General features: G+C 50.3%; 9 protein-coding genes across 9 annotated transcripts, besides 1 other annotated feature; 5 read left to right on the top strand and 4 right to left on the bottom strand.

Moving 5' to 3' along the window:
* Window positions 1-17,904: part of a sequence feature (contig 1.5 561..450355(-1)) that runs on past both edges of the window.
* On the top strand, window positions 543-2,307 carry sreA (siderophore transcription factor SreA; the record flags this gene model as incomplete). The annotated part of the gene is made up of 3 exons (XM_652688.1): window positions 543-862; window positions 918-1,423; window positions 1,484-2,307. The coding sequence occupies 3 exons, from the start codon at window positions 543-545 to the stop codon at window positions 2,305-2,307; spliced, it is 1,650 nt and encodes a 549-aa protein (XP_657780.1).
* ANIA_00177 (uncharacterized protein) lies at window positions 2,852-3,130 on the bottom strand (the record flags this gene model as incomplete). Its single annotated transcript, XM_652689.1, has 2 exons — window positions 2,852-2,928; window positions 2,971-3,130. 2 exons carry the CDS (start codon window positions 3,128-3,130, stop codon window positions 2,852-2,854), a joined length of 237 nt encoding a protein of 78 aa, XP_657781.1.
* ANIA_00178 (PTH11-like integral membrane protein) lies at window positions 3,304-4,442 on the bottom strand (the record flags this gene model as incomplete). The annotated part of the gene is made up of 3 exons (XM_652690.2): window positions 3,304-3,888; window positions 3,956-4,023; window positions 4,090-4,442. The coding sequence occupies 3 exons, from the start codon at window positions 4,440-4,442 to the stop codon at window positions 3,446-3,448; spliced, it is 864 nt and encodes a 287-aa protein (XP_657782.1). The 3' UTR covers window positions 3,304-3,445.
* On the top strand, window positions 5,283-5,841 carry ANIA_11262 (uncharacterized protein; the record flags this gene model as incomplete). Its single annotated transcript, XM_050611033.1, has 3 exons — window positions 5,283-5,451; window positions 5,536-5,575; window positions 5,781-5,841. 3 exons carry the CDS (start codon window positions 5,283-5,285, stop codon window positions 5,839-5,841), a joined length of 270 nt encoding a protein of 89 aa, XP_050469304.1.
* ANIA_00179 (oxidoreductase, short chain dehydrogenase/reductase family) lies at window positions 8,122-9,406 on the top strand. The gene is made up of 5 exons (XM_652691.2): window positions 8,122-8,608; window positions 8,660-8,969; window positions 9,018-9,073; window positions 9,124-9,232; window positions 9,285-9,406. The coding sequence occupies exons 1-5, from the start codon at window positions 8,178-8,180 to the stop codon at window positions 9,318-9,320; spliced, it is 942 nt and encodes a 313-aa protein (XP_657783.2). The 5' UTR covers window positions 8,122-8,177; the 3' UTR covers window positions 9,321-9,406.
* On the bottom strand, window positions 9,567-10,457 carry ANIA_00180 (enoyl-CoA hydratase/isomerase family protein; the record flags this gene model as incomplete). Its single annotated transcript, XM_652692.1, has 1 exon — window positions 9,567-10,457. One exon carries the CDS (start codon window positions 10,455-10,457, stop codon window positions 9,567-9,569), a length of 891 nt encoding a protein of 296 aa, XP_657784.1.
* On the top strand, window positions 11,249-12,281 carry ANIA_00181 (PaaI family thioesterase; the record flags this gene model as incomplete). Its single annotated transcript, XM_652693.1, has 2 exons — window positions 11,249-12,142; window positions 12,222-12,281. The coding sequence occupies 2 exons, from the start codon at window positions 11,249-11,251 to the stop codon at window positions 12,279-12,281; spliced, it is 954 nt and encodes a 317-aa protein (XP_657785.1).
* rasA (Ras family GTPase rasA) lies at window positions 14,526-16,224 on the top strand. The gene is made up of 4 exons (XM_652694.2): window positions 14,526-14,931; window positions 15,062-15,176; window positions 15,236-15,511; window positions 15,574-16,224. Exons 1-4 carry the CDS (start codon window positions 14,920-14,922, stop codon window positions 15,807-15,809), a joined length of 639 nt encoding a protein of 212 aa, XP_657786.1. The 5' UTR covers window positions 14,526-14,919; the 3' UTR covers window positions 15,810-16,224.
* On the bottom strand, window positions 16,429-17,501 carry ANIA_00183 (flavin adenine dinucleotide pyrophosphatase; the record flags this gene model as incomplete). Its single annotated transcript, XM_652695.1, has 4 exons — window positions 16,429-16,531; window positions 16,586-17,200; window positions 17,254-17,445; window positions 17,482-17,501. The coding sequence occupies 4 exons, from the start codon at window positions 17,499-17,501 to the stop codon at window positions 16,429-16,431; spliced, it is 930 nt and encodes a 309-aa protein (XP_657787.1).

Genomic DNA, 17,904 nt, shown 5'->3' with positions numbered 1-17,904 from the left:
TTTCTGCTTCAAAAATTCCCCTTTTCCTCATTCTCACCTATTGGTTCTACCAGACCGTCGCCTTCTCCGACAGCCTCCTGATCGAATCGCCACTGCCCAGCGACCTGTGTTTCCACCGTGACCGTGCAAAAGCAGCCCGTCATCAAGTGCTTCAGTTCTGCGATAGTCCAAACCTCCATTCCTCGTGGATTTGCCAGATTTCTCGGTGTATCCTCGAGGATCTTATTCCCGTTATCGGCTCCGCCTCTTTAGAGTCTCACTAGTTGCAGCTGCCAGCACCGGTCGATCTGGCATCCTAGCCTGACTTCTCTAGCCCTTTCTTTTCTTTTTCCTCCTGCAATTCATCTTGACCGACTTTTGACTTCGTCATACAAGAATTTACGCTTTCCCCGAGAGTGGTACAACATACATCGCACGACCCAGGTGTCCCTTTATTTCGACCGTTAAGTTCCAGCGAGCTTCCTCGTTTTTCCCTCGATTGTTCCCGGAGAGCCTTTCGAGTCGCTAGGCTCTACATACAGGAGCACAGGCAAACGTTAGAGATGTTAGCGTCCATCCCGCACATGGAGACGCTGCGATCCCTCCCTCGGAATCCCGACGTCGTTGCGCGACACCCATCGGCGGAAGACCTAGACGCTGCCCAGCAGCTTATTTCGTCCGCCCAAGCCGGTCGAGAACACCCACAGGATCGACATTACACGGATAATGGATCTCGGAAGTCTGAGGCGGGGGCTCCGCACAGTCATCATGAGGGAGAGTACCCCATAGTTCAGACCTCCGAGACTCCAATGAACGGGCATCATGTTGAAAAGACATCTCCGAAATCCCAAAAGGATACCTCGTTCCTAGGGCATTCTTGCAGGTTAGTTTGACAGTTCACGATCTGGATTTATGGTGCACTAACAATCATCTTTCAGTAATTGTGGAACCAAGAGTACCCCCTTATGGCGGCGGTCTCCTACTGGAGCTATGATTTGTAATGCATGTGGTCTCTACTTGAAAGCCCGCAATGTTGCAAGGCCGACTAAAAGAAACCGAACGCAAGCAAGTCCCGAGGCGTATCACCCGCAAAACCAATCCGTTGGTTCTCAACCTGATCCCGCTGTTACTGGAAGCGAAGGTTGTACTGGTTCTTGCCCGGGTGGTGGAAACTGCAATGGCACAGGTGGTGCAGAAGGATGCGACGGTTGTCCTGCCTATAACAACCGCGTTTACAAGTCGACTGCACGAGGAAACGTCGCGGCGCATGCGCTGAACAGGGCAGGAAATTCGGATGCTGTTCCGTCTCCAGAGGCTGAAGCACCTGCAAGGAATAGTGGACAACCAGAGGGTAATATGCTGGTGGCTTGCCAAAATTGCGGAACTACAGTGACGCCGCTCTGGCGGCGTGACGAGAACGGCCATCCAATCTGTAATGCATGCGGTAGGCTTCATCCGTCCTCTCCCCTTTCACTCTGACAAGCAATTAATTATTGGATATCAGGTCTCTATTATAAGCTTCACGGTTCCTATCGACCTACCACGATGAAGAAGACTATTATCAAACGGCGAAAACGGGTTGTGCCGGCTCTGCGAGAAAATTCCCCGACTGCTGCTACCCATTCTTCACACGGGTCATCTGCATCGCCAGAAGCATCGTCACCAGCAACTCTGGCCTATTCACATGACGAGCGCCATCGATATTACAGTTCAGAGCCTGTTGACCAATACCACCGGATTTCACCGGCGGCACAGAGGCCATTTGGATTCGCACCACCGCCGGTTGATTTTACAAATTTCAATTCCGGGGCTGTAACGCTACCTCACCACCCGCCTCCGCCTAGGCTCCTCGAGCCAGGCCATCCACCTCTTTCCCAATTCGCTCGACGATCAATCTCACCGAGCTCGTCAGGGAACTCCAAGAAACGAACACTTGCAGAGGCCGGTGCTAATACAGACACTGGCCCCGTTCCAACTACATTAGAGGCCGGGTCGAATCAACTTCCACCCATTGTCTCGTCTGCTAATCCGCCACCACCCGCTCGACTAAGTTCAATATCCTCTATCCTCAACCATGCTCACGCCCGCGACGAAAGTCGGTTAGACCCCTCTCTTGCTGCTTTGGGCCGCCAACAGCAATCTCAACCGCATCACCCACAATCTTCACCGCTTGCACCTACCCAGGCAGCCTCCCAGTCACTACCCGGTGTATCCAACATGGATAACCACGTTGAAGATCGCCGCGCGAAGCTCCAGCGGGAAGCGGAAGAGATGCGAGAACAACTCCGAGCTAAAGAAAGGGAGTTAGCGGAGCTGGCGGGTCAATGACAAGAGAAGTCTAGCGCGTTCGACCTTTATTTCGAGATTCGACTAATAAAACTACTTATTGAAGCGATAACCTTTTCAGTTTTTTGGAGGGTCTACCTTCGGCGCAACTCTTTCCCCGCGAGATACCACGTGTACGTTCAGCTACTGTCTATCTGTCTGATGTATTCATCGGATTTTTTTCACTTGTCGGCACTAAGGCAGAATTCTCCTTTTCGTCTTATTTACATATCCTTTTTCATCTTTCCTTTTTATTTTTAGCGATGGCGGGATTAGCGTTTTCAGGAAGAAAATGGTACGGTATTGGGGGGGTTTTATTTGGTCAAATTGAGCCTATAACTTATGGAGGTCAACCTGGACAGGCGGACCAAAGATGGAGTTCAACTGTACTAGAGTTAAGAAGGCATAGATTTAAATCATATTGTTCAATAATCCGTTATATAATCCATAAGATCGCCTATATCACACCTTCGTCTAAATATTCTATGACTCCGGCGTCAGATTGACTATTCAGATGCTCGATACAATACTCCATGAGATCAGGAACTTAAGGAGGAAGGGATTTTGTCTGCATGCTGTATGTCACATCAAAACCCCCGTTCCGTCCGACCGGTCGTGCTTTTACTGTAATGGGTTACAGCTAGGCAGCACGGGCCTGTGGCTTACAGTCTATAGAGTAGAGGCGGCTCGTAGTCGCCGGTTTAACAGTTAAACCGTTGTATTGATCGTCCTCAACCCGCTTCGGAAAATTGATAGTTGGGGATTCCGTATGTACTCTGTACTTGATAGTAAGGATATGATGATCGTGGGGGGTGGATAATGACATTATTTCTCACCAAAGCAGATATTCAGTAAGTGCTATTGCGTGCTAGGTTGCGATGTCTGGTGCAGTAACTTCTTGGGGAGACAGGGCAGCTACAGGTCATCCTTATCCTTATTCATCTAAATAGTCAACTTCCTTAAGGCGTTGCTGAAATTCTGTTGAAGATACAGCCGAATTGTATGTTCAATAGTGAAATTATATATATCTAAGATGAACGATTGATATGGGTATATTGAAAAATAGGACATAAAAAGCTAAGCGTAACGAGTGATCATCCAACAACCCATCCGTAACCGTAAAATAAAAACTCGACAAGATTCATCGTCCCTCCAGGACCAATTTGGTCTGACTTGAGTCTCCACTACTGCCGCCTCGACGAACATGTCCGTAAGGCGAAGACGGAGCTGTCGGCGACGTTCTCTCTTCTCGAATCACCTCAGTCGTAACCTCAATAGCACCAGGGCCTCTTTTCTCCCCCATGACCGACCTCAGCCCAGGCCCAACACCCACTTCTGTATCGATAGTATGCAGACCAAATTCGGGGTCGTGCTGGGAATACATGCCTCTGTTTGTCGACCTAAGGCGCATTGAGCGTCCCGCTGTTGTGCGGGTTGGATTCATACTGTATTTGTTGTAGCTGTTCGTCGAAAGGAATTTGGGGAATAAGCGGCTGACGAGGGGGCGGAGGAAGGGCAGGCAAGCACATATGATCGCTACGTTGCATTCAGCTGCTGTCCAGTAGGCGGCGGCAACGTTGCTCCCTGTTTCGCTTTCGTTAACAAACAGTTGCGGACAGGATAGGAATAGGGAAGATGGGGAGAGGCGTACAAGAAGTATCAGTACTCTTGGCTACCTTGCGTAGACCAGAGAGACGAAGGACACTGGTGATCACGACACTAATTACGCATGTTAGCTGCCTCCAATCCAAGGTAACGTTTCTTTGCAAAACATGGAAAACTAACAGTCCACCGAGCGCGAAGACGCCCATGAGAGCAAATTTCTGCCTCTTGGGGAGCTGTAGTTGTGTGATGAGAGGCATCGGTAGAATGAGGAGAGTAAGATCGGTAGCGATATTCATGGAGGCATTGAAGAACCAGAGCACTTCGAACGAAAGACAGTGACCAGGTAGTTCTCGGTCCCAGAACTTGGCCACAGGCACGCAGTTGACAAACCCACTGACAATGGCCCACGCCGAGTATGCAGCCACAATTCCCATTACAATGTAACATATGATACGAAACTTGTAACTTGGGAAGATGCGCAGGTACTGCAAAAGTAGGGATATTTTGGTGAACAATAGGCTTGCATTGTACATTGGGATTGCAGCCCACAAGCTCTGTGGGGAGGGTATGAGTTAGCCATGGCCCATCAGACTGTACAGTAGATGTGTCCTCTAGGGTCTAACCTTCAGCTGTAGCCTTAATTCATGGTGCGACAGAGAATCGCTGTGTTTCCCTAAGCCATATTGGTATTCTTATGATAGTCAGCAACAAGCTTCACGATATCCATTATGCTGACTTACGACAAATAACAAGAGCGAGATATATGATTGCAAAGAGCTGCAGGCTATGACTTAATATAAGGCTCTGATATTGAGGACGGGAAGCGTACCAGAGAAAGTAGAATAGTCCAATCTTCCCGGCCGCTCGATTTCATTATCCCAACTCTGGTGTATATGCGCATCGCCACAATAACAATTGAAAACGAAGTGAGCACTGCCGTCACCACCATTGCCGTTCGTCCTCGACTTGCACCCTCATCATCCTGGCTTCTAGGGAGCAGAATATGCTCCAGAGCCTCGTTTAGCATCATGCAAAGAGAAGTAATGAATGAACGTGATTGTAAGGTATAAAGAGCGTCAATCAAAGCATTGAAAACGTCAAGTGTCCGTGAACATTAGGGGTCGGTTCAAAGGAGTGTGAGATTCTGTTCTCAAGAAAAGAGGCCTGTGGAACGCCCGGGCAAGGGACGGAGGGGAACAAAGGGCATAAATTGATCGGGACAGATGTGGCGGCCGTCGCCAGACATATATGAACCATGATAGCTGAAGACAGCTCCATGGTACGGAGACTGCAACGCTGCCGGATATCTGATTGGGCATTTGACCACGACAAGGCAGCGTTTGTCCCTTTTTGACGGTAACCCGTTTCCAACAATGGTTCTCTATGCCGTCGCATGGCAGTGGGCCCCTCAATCAATAATAGCGACGATCGACGGCCTGAAGGCAGTATCTTATCCACAAGACGGCAGTAGGGAATGCCGGTTTGGTGGTCGCTGCTCCACCAAAGACCACCTCGACGCGGCTGGTGTTGCCGCAGACATGCGTATGGCTTGAACAGCCAGCCTTTGGGCGAAGTCTCTTAGCGCTCCCGAACAGCACATAGACCGAGAGTGATGCTATTGCCAAGGATATCCAAAGTCCGATGCCATCCGAAGACGAGAAAGCAGGTGCGAGCAAGATCGGTCCCGAGATCCGAGCTAAATGCTTATTGCTCCCAGCCCTGGACTGTGGAGTTGCTAAACGATGTTGTGTTGGGGTGGAGATCATATCATTGACACTGACAGCCACTAACCAGGGTTTCATTCACATCGCTTAGGTAATCGTGACATCTACCGAGACCTTTTGCATTGCAACCTCGCTAAGATCCAATAGTCTCGACATTGTGCAATCGTACCTCGGAAATATCGAGATTACGGTAACTGGCCAACCGTGATTTTTTTTCTTTTCTTTTTTTTTTTTTCTCTCAGGCACGGAATAAACCAATTGAGCCGCGTTGAGACAGATTAGATCTCGAATCTACAGACGCAAATGTGTTGCTTTCAGCCGCGAATTATACCTTTCCTGCAGGAACATGCAAACCTTGACCCCTGAAGGCTGCCATGCGGTGGCAAAAGTATGCATTTACCTCTTAAAGGACTCAGAATTAAGTCCTAACTTCGATAATGCACATCAGTCCCAGGCTAGTGGTACCTTGCAAGGAAAAACTCGCCGAGGGATAAGGAACGTGCGCTGCGGCGATCTGGGGCCTTGGCACTGTGCCCTTTGTGCTCGTTTACGACACGACCACACCAGGGACAAATCCCCATAGGAGCGGCATCGTGATGATCGGCATTTGGTCCATCGGGCAGCTTCGGCTTCCAAGAGGTTCTCAGAATTTGGTTGGTGTAGTACTGTGTATAATAGGCCTGTGCGCGCTGCGTGCTTGCCTGGTAGAGACTGAATGGCCAGAAGATCGACTGTACTATTCCTCACAGGGTTGCGGCGGTCCGAGATACTAGTTTGTTCTTGTCGATCGATAGGATTGAGTAGATAAGACGAATCAATGATGAGGCTAGACCTGCCTCTGCTGACTGTTGAAACATAACCGAAGCGAAGGTCGAGGTAAGTAAGTCGGAGAAGTGGAACTGGGTAGAGATGAAATATATGCAGCACGTGCCATTACTCATTAGGATACTGATATCGGAAACGGTATATTTTGTCTCATCTCTTAAGCACCCAAGACATTTTGGGTCTTTTCAGAGATAAGGGGCTCACATCCATACATGCTTGCTGGGAATATTCAACTGCACTACTTCAACGAACAGACAGCCTCACCGTTCGGCCCATCTTCCGACTACCGAGACACTCATGCAGTGTCTCAGCGCGACCCCTTTGACCGGTATCGCTTCCTCTTGTTTCACGGTAATCTTCACTCTTCATGCACCCATTTTGCCGTTTATCAAGATTTATCCTTTTGAGCTTCTGTCCCCTCGAGTCGGCAAGCGGCCCCCATAACTCCGTTCCGACACCAGACGCCGAATTTGCCGCCTATACCTCGTCATTCCTCTGCCTAGAAGCGCGTTACGTTCCAGCTTGTGGTGCTACAACGATCCAAGCGTAATATACAACTTGAGCATCCAACCACTGGCGAAGCGTATCAGTGTCTTCGCTGACGGGCGAGGAGGATAATTCTGCCTAGAGCTCAATGATAACAGGATCGAAGTACCTCATCGCCTCTGACAACTTGACTGATCTACAATCAGACCCAACTATGAGCACTTTGAGTAACTCGCCATCAAGTGAAACCCAGGCTCTACTGCTGGGCCGAAAGCCGGCGCTCTCGCCAGTTGCGTTCGTGAATACGGGCATAAATCATGCTCAGCTATTTCCGTCAACATGAATACTCGGCATCAACAGCGTTGAGCCACATTATTCTCACTCTATCAAAGTTGGCGTGCCGCTTATACTTGTTGTGATCGTTGTCGTAAAGTGCGCCAGGCTCCTATCCGATACTACAACATTCCCCGCACGTCGCTAACAAACGCAACAAAGACTTCCCTCCCAGTATAACTCTGATTCTACCAGGTGTATTAGCAGTCTGCAAAGTTCGTAGAGATTGAATAGATGAATAATGTATTTGATCGCCGGCCTGGACGCAGGGAGAGTGCAATGCTAGGCAACGAAAGTGCCTGAGGTCAATGATATTCTATCGGCTGGGGTTTCGGGGCCCTGGAGTATGAGACTACTTGCTGACCAGTAACCGTTAGTTCTCACTGGATTAACAATGTGAGAACCGCCGGTCTCATTTACCATGCTGAACAATTTCATATGCTGAACAATTTCATATGCTGAACAATTTCATACTGTGGTCCTGAAGAGCCTTGAGTTTGGAGTCAGCGAAGTTAGGCAGTGCCAAACTTGGAGCTCAGGCCAGGAAAGCCATACATTCATCTTTCGAGACGCGTTGTATATGGCCAATACGTTTAGAAGCTTGTAGAACACTAATAGAGCCTAGAGTACGGAGACCAGAAATCAATTCATGCGGTTTAGTGTACTATATGTGCTCTGCCTTATCCGGCCGACAGTCGGAAAAGAACCCGATCACGCGCGGGCAAACCTTCAACCGAACCCAGCCTAGCAGTGAGCACTGATAACAGTAGCCGGGCCCCGCTATTGCGAGATCACTCCCCGCAGTCACATCTTGCCTATATAAACTGCCCTCTCTTATCTACCAGGTTATTTTCTGCCTTCCGACCCTTTCCTGAAAGGACCGGCGAACATCGTACATTTATGTTCTTTAACCGAGCCTATCACCAGTCAATCGCAGTCCTCCGCCAATTCGCTTCTCCCTATCCTCGAATCTCCGCATTCCCCCGACCTCTAACTTCAGTACTCGGATCCTCCTTCAGACGCACGATGGCTTCCGCAATGGCAAAGCGCCTTGAGGGCAAGACAATCGTCATCACTGGCGCCTCGTCAGGCATTGGCCGAAGCACAGCCAGGGAATTCGCGCGGACAGCTCCAAAGGACCTTAAGCTTATTGTGACAGCAAGGCGCATCGACGCCCTCGAGGAGCTGGCAAAGGAGATTAAAGAGGAAGTCGGCGAGGGTGTCAAGACCCTGCCCGTGAAGCTCGATGTCAGTAACCCGGAGGAGGTCAAGAACTTTGTCCCATCTCTCCCTGCCGAGTTCCAGGATATTGACATCCTTGTCAACAATGCGTAAGTCTGCTACGTAGCCTGCTTTGTAAAACAGGTCTCTAATAAACGTAGTGGTCTCGTCAAAGGCGTCGCTCAAGCCCCCAACATCGACCCTGAAGATATCAACATCATGTTCGCAACAAACGTCACTGGATTGATCAACCTCACCCAAGCTGTCCTGCCTATTTTCAAGAAGCGTAGCGATGGCGGCCGTGGAGACATCATCAATATTGGAAGCATCGCTGGTCGTGAGCCCTACCCCGGCGGTAGCATCTACTGCTCTACCAAGGCTGCGGTCAAGTCATTCACCGAAGCCCTGAGGAAAGAGCTCATCTCCACGCGCATCCGCGTCATTGAGATCGACCCCGGTCAAGTCGAGACTGTAAGTGCTCGATGCCATCATTGAGGATAGTGCTTACAAAGCTGGTAGGAGTTCTCTATTGTTCGGTTCTACGGAGACAAGAGCAAGGCCAATGCCGTCTATGCGTAAGTCATTCGACGTGGACGTTACGCAGTGAATGCTAATGAGCTTGTAGTAACTGCGAGCCACTTACACCGGACGATATCGCCGAGGTCATCGTCTTCGCCGCTGGTCGGAGGGAGAACGTTGTCATTGCTGATACTTTGATCTTCCCCAGCCACCAGGTATGTTCACCTCATATGTCCTCCACAGAAGTAGTTATCTAACTTGTTACAGGCGTCTCCCGGTCATCTGTACAAGAAGCCTCAATAAACAGTTTCGCACCTGTTTTTAGATCCTATAAATAGTAACTTGGGCATATAGACAAAGAAATAGATGTCTTAATGCCATATATACCATACGATATCCAAATGGCTTGCCATGAAGCGACTTATTATGAGGTGTTGATTAACATTCTGCCATATGCTGAAAATCAGAATACAAGACCTGGACATACAACCCCGCTCGTCCTATCTTGATTCCAAGCCCAGACCTAGACATAAAGATGGACCAAATCCATCAAAGCATTCCCTTACCCCCATCGTCAAACCTCCCATGTCTCCCTTCCCCATCCCTGAATCTCCTCGCCCCCTTCACCCCATCCCCCAGAACCCGAATTCCCTTCTCAAATTCGTTAGCCAACGCATCCTCGAAACTCTTAGCCTCAAACGCCGCATAATAGCAACTCGCCCGATCCGCGTTTAAACATGCCTGCGGAAAGCCCACGATCTGTCTCGCAATTCCCATCGCCTCTTCCACCCCAGCCCCCCGAGGCACGACCCGATTCGCCAACCCCATACTCAGTGCCTCAGTCGCACCAACCGGCCTTCCGGTAATGATCATATCGAGTGCACGTCCCAGACCAACTATAGCCTGAAGCCGGACTGTCCCTCCGTCTATGAGAGGGACACCAAAGCGCCTGCAAAACACGCCGAAGGTGGCATCTTCTTCGACAACCCGAATATCGGCAAGAAGGGAGAGCTCAAGACCACCGGCAACGGCATGCCCAGCCACTGCGGCGATGACCGGCTTGGTGATTATCATGCGTGAGGGGCCAATTGGGCCGGTGTTGCGGCCTTGAACGCGGTTGTGCGGGGACATAATGGGGCCGGTGTACTTGTCTCCAACATTTGCGCTGTCTTGCGGACTTGCAGTGGATCCGTCTTGACTTTGAGCTTGGGGTTCGTATTTCGCTACCTCATGCAGGTCAAACCCCGCGCAGAAGGTACCGTTTGCGCCGTGGAAGACACACACTTTCTGAGATGCATCGGCTTCGAAGTCTAGGAAAGCAGCCGTGAGTTTCTGGGCAGTGGGACCGTCAATGGCGTTGCGCCGGTGAGGGCGATTTATGGTAATTGTTGTTATGCCTGAGGGGGTTTTGGTGCTTTGGATGGACGAGAGCTGGGCCATGGCGAGTATTGGGGTCGCTATACAGATTGTCTCGACTTGAAGCTAACAAAGGTAGGTGTAAAAGCCCGCTTATTGTTGGATTCATCCATCTGCTTAGTGACTTCCTTTATAGATTGTCTAATGTCTTCTGATCATGCTGCACATCCTCGGCTGAATGGCAGTACTACTTAGTATTATTACTTAGAACCCTCGTATCCTTCGCCGTTGGCTTCTTTCATGATTATCGATGCACGGTCGAATTGGCTAATTATATGTTGTCTACCTTGCTATCTCAACTGAATACACAATCATTTAACCTGACGGCTAACCAGGCGTGACAGGACCACCAGCCCAAGCAGGGCTTCAGATTTTCTTCCATTCAACCGTGCCCCAGTTTCTTCCTTACGGCCAGGTACGGGAAACTGGGGTACGAGCGGGGTAATGAAGATTACTGATATCGACGTGTCAGCTCAAGCGTGGATCTGCGTCGGTCCGCCAAAGTGCCGCACCTGGCCGATTTATCGATTGGAGGTGCTAATAGCTCGAGCCCTGCAAAAGGGGCAGTGCATTTCAGGTCAGCTATGTACTCTAGCGGAACACTAAAATTTATAAGTTATATTAGTCGTCAGAGCCCCTATACGTGCCCTCAGCCTGATATAGGTCTAAGGCCTCGGACCGAACCCCGATGGTTCATCTGTCCTCAAACTATATATTCTCCGCACGACAACTTCACGCCTGACCCAGCCCATCCCCTTAGAATACATAATACCTAGTCTATGCCTAACCCTAGGCCAATTGTCCCCCATATAAAGATGAAATTCAAGCCAATGTATCTCTTTGGCAGGGCCCTTCCACAAATAATCTCCATCGGCAATCGCCATCCGCGTTCGAGCCCCCAACCCCTGCTCTTTACAACTCCTAGACCAGCAGTTCGCAAGCGATTCCACCAGGCATACCTCCCTCCAGGGGCCCAGTTCTCGTCATCAGCCTCAGCCTTACCGGCATCACAAATGAAACCAACCGCGTCACCAGAAAACATTGAGGACCTGATATCCTCTCTCCCTCTAATCCGTTATCTCCGCAAATTCACTCTGTCCGCCGCAAGCCCAAGCGCTGAGACCTCAGCTAAATATATAGAGTTCCGTCCACTCCGTACAATGCATCCCTCTGCGCAAGTAACCCACCTAGTGACAACATCACTGATATCCCCAACCAAACTCCCGATCGACCCAATTTACTTCCTCAAGCACTCTTTCACCAAGGCCCCATCCAAATCACCAGAGTCTGCTGAGATTACAGCAACAGCCTACCTCTCCACCCACCTCACCGGGCATGCAGGGTACATCCACGGTGGCTTGATAGGGATTCTCTTCGACGATGTGTTTGCGCGTCTCGCAGCCGAGATATTCCCCAGTGGAGTTGGAATGACCGCGAATCTGACTCTGGATTTCCGCGCGCCTGCGGTGCCGGGACGGGTTTATGTTTGGAGGGTTGGCGTTGAGAAGGTGGAGAAGGAGAGAAAGGTCTGGGTGTATGGGAGAATGAGGTGTTTAAATGAGTTTGAGGCTGAGGAGATGAGGGAGAGAGGTGCTGGGGATGGCATTCCTGAGGAGGTTGGTGACGGCGATACGCTGAGTGTGGAGGAAAGAGAAGGCGTGCTTGTGGCTGAGGCGAGGGGGTTGTTCATTGAGCCTAGAGGGGTGAAGGTGAGATTGTAGCTCTCTGGCTCTGAATAGCGGGATGCTGATTTGATTTAGAATATGGTGTCGTTGTACCCAAAAACAGGCATCGAACGGGTATGATGGTAAGGGACTAGACAACTGCTCAGAGACGGCTACAACCTAGAAATAGAATAGAGATAGGACTGGAGGCATCATGTAGATTCGTACAAAGTAGAGAGAATTAGCAGAACGTGGTTGTCTGATGCTAATCGGTCTCTTAAAGCTCGGGTACGGTGCAAGACTTCATTGTTGAACGCCAAAAAGATAGATGAGTTTAGGTCGAGATGGTGATTGTTGGAAAATATCCATATGCATTGTTCATTTCTACAGTCGCGCGAGTATCCAGAAGAAGATCCTTACCCGTCGGATCTACTCAAAGTCAGCCAACTCACTACATGCAGCATACCATGCCATCCATATGATCCCTGGAATTTTCCGAATTCCACTAGCAATGTTACACACCCAGTCGGCAGAATCACTCGCATCATGGTCACGGTGGCTGACATTTCCCAACGAATGAACTGCAAAGGCCCCAGGCCTCCTTCATCCCCCAATCCCCCTTGGTACCACCCGAACAGTACTACCGGATCGCTCGGGGGCAGTTCGTCGGCAAAGACATCCAGGCAAAATCCTGGACCCGACTCCCAGGTCTTGCGTAGCACAAGCTGCCGTCGAACCCAGCAGCGCGGGGCGTATACTTCAGCTGTTGAATTGGAAGATAGGTCACAATCCGCAACAAACTGGGGTTACACAATCGAGATCTGACACCGAGATACAGTACCATTTCTCCAGGGATACTTGGCAAGCCCGAAGCGCTTGTAACCGGGCCAGGCAATCTTTTAAGACTTTCCAGCGTAGACCCTGCCATTGGCATGGAAATAAGACTTTTGGAATGGTTGCACAACGGCGCCAGGATCGCCTTTATTGCCCCTTCTGGGGCCGGCCGGCATCCTTACTCCGTACTCTGGGCTAATTGTTGTACGTCTTGACCGGGTAGATTCGCCGGCCCGAGAACAACGAAAATGAAGTGTAGCTGGCGGGAATTGAATTCGGCCTGCTTATGTGGTAGCTCGAACAGGTTGATGCGGAGCTTCTAAAAAGTGATATAGTGGAGCCAAGCGAGTCATGGCCTAGGTGTCACATATCATATATCAAACGCGTATCATTCGATCTTCGCCTATAAACTTGATGAAGCTCCAATGAGACTCGCCGGGGGACTGTCAAAAACAGGGCTATTCTTCGGTAACCGTCGTATTCGAACGGAGTTTTGTACTTAAAGTTTGGGTGTATTCACGAGTACGCATGAGATGCAAGATCACCCTCAGTACCGAGCGACATGCACAGAGTACTTTTGAACGACGTCAAGGTCGATTTGAAGGATGACATGTGCCGCCGTGGCTAAATATGTTGTCGGCATCAGCCAATCTTTGACTGAACAGAGTGGAGGCGTGGGGAAAGCCCTGGGCAGCTTGGCGGCAAGGTGCTCGACTGTATTTATTTCGAACAGCCGTTCTAATGGAGATGAGCACCGAGCCGCTGCGACATCTGTCACTTTCAGTTTTCGTGGAAATAGAGCCAATTCCAGCGGTGATCACTTATGATCTCCTTGAAGACTCCTACTCTCCAACACTGCAGTTGTAAAAAAAACGCCGTAGATCCTCGCCCGTCCAGGGTAATGTTTCGGAGTGTCTCCACGGCAAGCCAAAGAATGGAGATGATTCTGGAAAGAAAAGAAGATTAATGGCCCATGGAACGCAGTCTCCTCCAAAAATGGCAGTGTGATTGCCCGTGTCGACGAGTCGTCATATTTGGCCTCTGTCTGCAAAGGATGCATGTGCGCCTGATATTGACCATCCGCCCTCGATCCTTAAATAGTAGAGACCCGGTGAAATTGAAGCCAGAATGCGTCGTCGCAATCAAAGCACATTGAGTTTAATTTATTTGCAGAAGCTGGCGAGATGATTGGCTGAATGAGGCTGATAATCAGAGGAGAGGTTGATGGAAGGCCCCTTTTTTCAGGTGGGATCTGCAGCCATATTTGTTATCCCATTAATGCCACACACCAATCGACCCTGTACTACGGGCTGACTGCGCGAGTCGACGCGACCGGGGCGAAGAGGCCGTATCGATTAATCATGGACGATGATGGATAATTTGAATGTTCTGGAGATGGTTCATAATTTGGCCAATTACTCCGTAGTTCTATTCTATAAGCTGGCCCCCATTAAACAAGACCGTCGCCTTACAAGTGCTCTTAATCATCAGCATCCCCTTTCCCCTCCCCGTCTCGTTCTCCACTCGCTCCTCCCTCCTCTCCCTCCCTCACATCTCCTGATTCATCCATATCATTCCATTCGCTTTCTCGAACGACGGGCTCTCGTCGAGTTTGAAAGAAAGCCGTCGCGGATCGAAAACCTTGCATGCTAAGTCGAGGCAGCCAAGCGAATCGCGTCCCGGCTCACACTCAATTCCGCCTGTGACAGAGTTCCACGAACCCCCCTGATCCTCTTCATCGAACCCCCGTCTGGCTTCTTTAAGCTTGGCCTAGTCACTGGACCCGCCGTTGCTGTGGCCTGCCTCTTAGGCGCATCCTGCTCTCGCGCGAAACTCCCGACCTGTTGGGCCCCGACTCTCGACCCTTTCTGCAAAAGAAAATTGTGCTCAGCAGCTCGCTCGACCCGCTGTCACTTGGAATAGCTTCGATCCGGATCACCATTGACTCTTTTCCCACACCGGTAGATCGTTGAACAGAATCCTCCAGAATGGCTTCAAAGGTAGGGTGTCTTATCCTTTCTCCCCTTGGCCCCCTGCTCGCCTCCTTTCTTCCTTCCGACCCCAACGTCATCTTGCAATCAGCGTCGGGAAAATACAGCAATCGTGGCTCACTGTTATGGTCTCAAATAGTTTCTACGAGAGTACAAGCTGGTCGTCGTCGGTGGTGGTGGTGTTGGAAAGTCATGCTTGACGATTCAATTGATCCAGAGCCACTTCGTGGACGAATATGACCCAACAATTGAAGGTTAGCTCGTCACTTCACAATCGTATCGAACTGTCGCTCATCAAGGATCCCCAAAATAGATTCATACCGCAAGCAGTGTGTCATTGACGATGAGGTCGCTCTGTTGGATGTCCTCGATACCGCCGGACAGGAAGAATACTCTGCCATGCGCGAACAATATATGCGAACGGGCGAAGGCTTCCTCCTGGTCTACTCCATCACATCGCGTCAATCCTTTGAAGAAATCATGACATTCCAACAACAAATCCTCCGCGTTAAGGACAAGGACTACTTCCCTATCATTGTCGTCGGCAACAAATGCGATCTCGACAAGGAGCGAGTGGTATCCGAACAAGGTGGGTTTAATACGTCGCTTCAGGTCATTTCGTTATCACAGTTGGCTAATAATCAACCTCAGAGGGCGAATCCTTGGCACGACAGTTCGGCTGCAAGTTCATCGAAACATCCGCGAAATCGCGCATCAATGTCGAAAACGCTTTTTACGACCTTGTGCGTGAGATCCGCCGGTACAACAAGGAGATGTCCAACCCATCTGGATCCGGTGCATTCGGCGCCCGCGCCCCCGACAGCAAAATGGACGTAAGCGAGCCTGGTGAGAGCGCCGGCTGCTGCGGGAAATGTATTGTTATGTAATTGGCAGGCGCTGGGCTCGACAGGATGCAAGCACGCTGTTTGAGAAACGAAAGGAAAGATTTCACATAGAGAAGAAACCCCGACTTTAGCGACAGCCACCTCGGAACGGAATAATGAACGCTCGTCGACGGGTTTGCGGATTGTGACGCTTTTTTTATACCTACCGAACCATACGATGTCCGCTTCCACCTTCCCATCCATCACGCCGTCATCTTCTCCATCCATGAATATTCGATTCCCCCTCTGGTTGTCTGTTTGATCTACTGTGTTTTACCATTTATTCCCATGTTTTTTTTTTACTTGAAAGATTAGTCTGATGATACATATCTCGTTGATATGCGAGGATAGGCGCGCCAATAGATTTGAGCTGTTCGTATGTATGTACATTTTCAATTGCACTTTGATCTGGTACAGTACGCTGTTTTCTTGAGTTTGCCTCTTGCACACTTCATAATCTTGCCTGCTTCCGCGCCCCTCACGTCGCCGTGAGCCAGGCTCACCTTGGCCTCTGGGATGCTGATGAGCTCGTTTAAATTGAATGTTATCTCCAAATAGCTATCGGCCGCATACTTTTCACTCCCGGTTTCACCCCGGGGGTGACTCTGTTCTGGATCCCAGTTTAGATATCGCTAAAGCCTTCAAGATCCAATATCACAACAGCCAAACCAATGGCGTCCCAGATAATCAGGTGAGGCGGGAAAATATACCGCATTGTCAGAGATCTATTATCCCATTCTATTGCAATATTGCTAGGTAAATGTAACAGACCCACCTACTTCTCCTCAGTGTCCGAATCCAACTCATCCTCCGCCGACACCTTCTTCCCCTGCACATTCTCCTCGACCTCGGCAACTAGTGAGTCCAAAAACTCCTTATCCGTCCCCACCAGCGTGACCGTGTTCCTCTTCTTCTGCCACCGCGGGTAACTCCCAACCTTGACGCCCCTGGCTGCCGTCCTTGTCGCCAGATCCGTCAAGTACGGCGCAACTGCACTCTCTGGCAGCGGTGTGCTAAACAAATATCGGTAAATCCCCTTACCCTCGGGGTTAACAAGACGAGGAAGCAGCGATGGCCGGAGGTGTTCGAGGAGACGCTCGAAGAGCCGTGGAACGCCGGGGAGGATATGAACATTGCCGTTGACAATGGCGATGGGAACCCACATGTCATCTGAGACGAAGATGGCCTGGGACTCGGCGGGGAGGGAGGCATCGAAGGGGAGCTCGACCATGCGGAGGCGTGCAGTGAGCGCGGGGGAGGGCGTGTCCCAGCTGAAGTCGGGGGTGAGGGCATGGGGCTTGGTGAGTTTCTTCATGCGCTCGAAGGCGGCTTCATGCAGCTTTAGCGGGAGGTTGAAGGCTCTAGCGATGGAGGAGTAGGTTATGTCGTCGTGACTGTTCGTCCATTTCGTTAGATACATGGGTGTAGAGGGGCTAAGGGTACAAACGTTGGTCCAATGCCGCCGCTTGTCACGACAAAGTCGTAGTTTTTGCTCATGCGGCGAACGGCCTCGATGATCTCTTCTTCTTCGTCAGCGATGACTTCAATGCGCTTGAGCTGGATTCCGAGCGAGAAGCAGTATCTGGCGAAGAAGGCAGAGTTTGTGTCGACAGTCTGTCCGATTAGCTTCTGCCCTGCTCTGTATTCCAAGAGTATTGTTTTGTGGCCCAATTACCTTCCCACCGAGTACTTCATCGCCAATGATTAGACACGCTGCCGTGTGTATCGTTTTGTTGTTCGGGAAGGATGATGTCATTTTTGGCAAGTGCGCACTAGACGGTGAGAAAGGAGAAGAGGAAGCAAAAGATACGGGCGGACGAGTGAATGGTGGTCGGTGAAGATGTCGAGTGAGTTGAGTCAATCGGGCGAACATGGAGGAAGAAGGGTTGGAGAGAAGAGAGATGGAGAATTCCGCACGCAGGTGGGAGAGGGAAACGGGCTGGAGGTTAGCCTGTCGCCGCAAAGTGGGGTGCTGAGGTGGTGCACGACGTGACTGACTCCGCGTCCGCAATTTATCTAACCCCTCGACGAACGCTGGATATTCGTTCCATATCTGTCGCCCTTAGCCCACGTCATACGTTTCGATAGGGATTTGACG

The sequence above is a fragment of the Aspergillus nidulans genome, chromosome VIII (genome assembly GCF_000011425.1).
Source record: "Aspergillus nidulans FGSC A4 chromosome VIII".
Taxonomy (NCBI): domain Eukaryota; kingdom Fungi; phylum Ascomycota; class Eurotiomycetes; order Eurotiales; family Aspergillaceae; genus Aspergillus; species Aspergillus nidulans.
The sequence above is the reverse complement of the archived record's forward strand: the minus strand, read 5'-3'. Positions and strand labels throughout refer to the sequence as shown.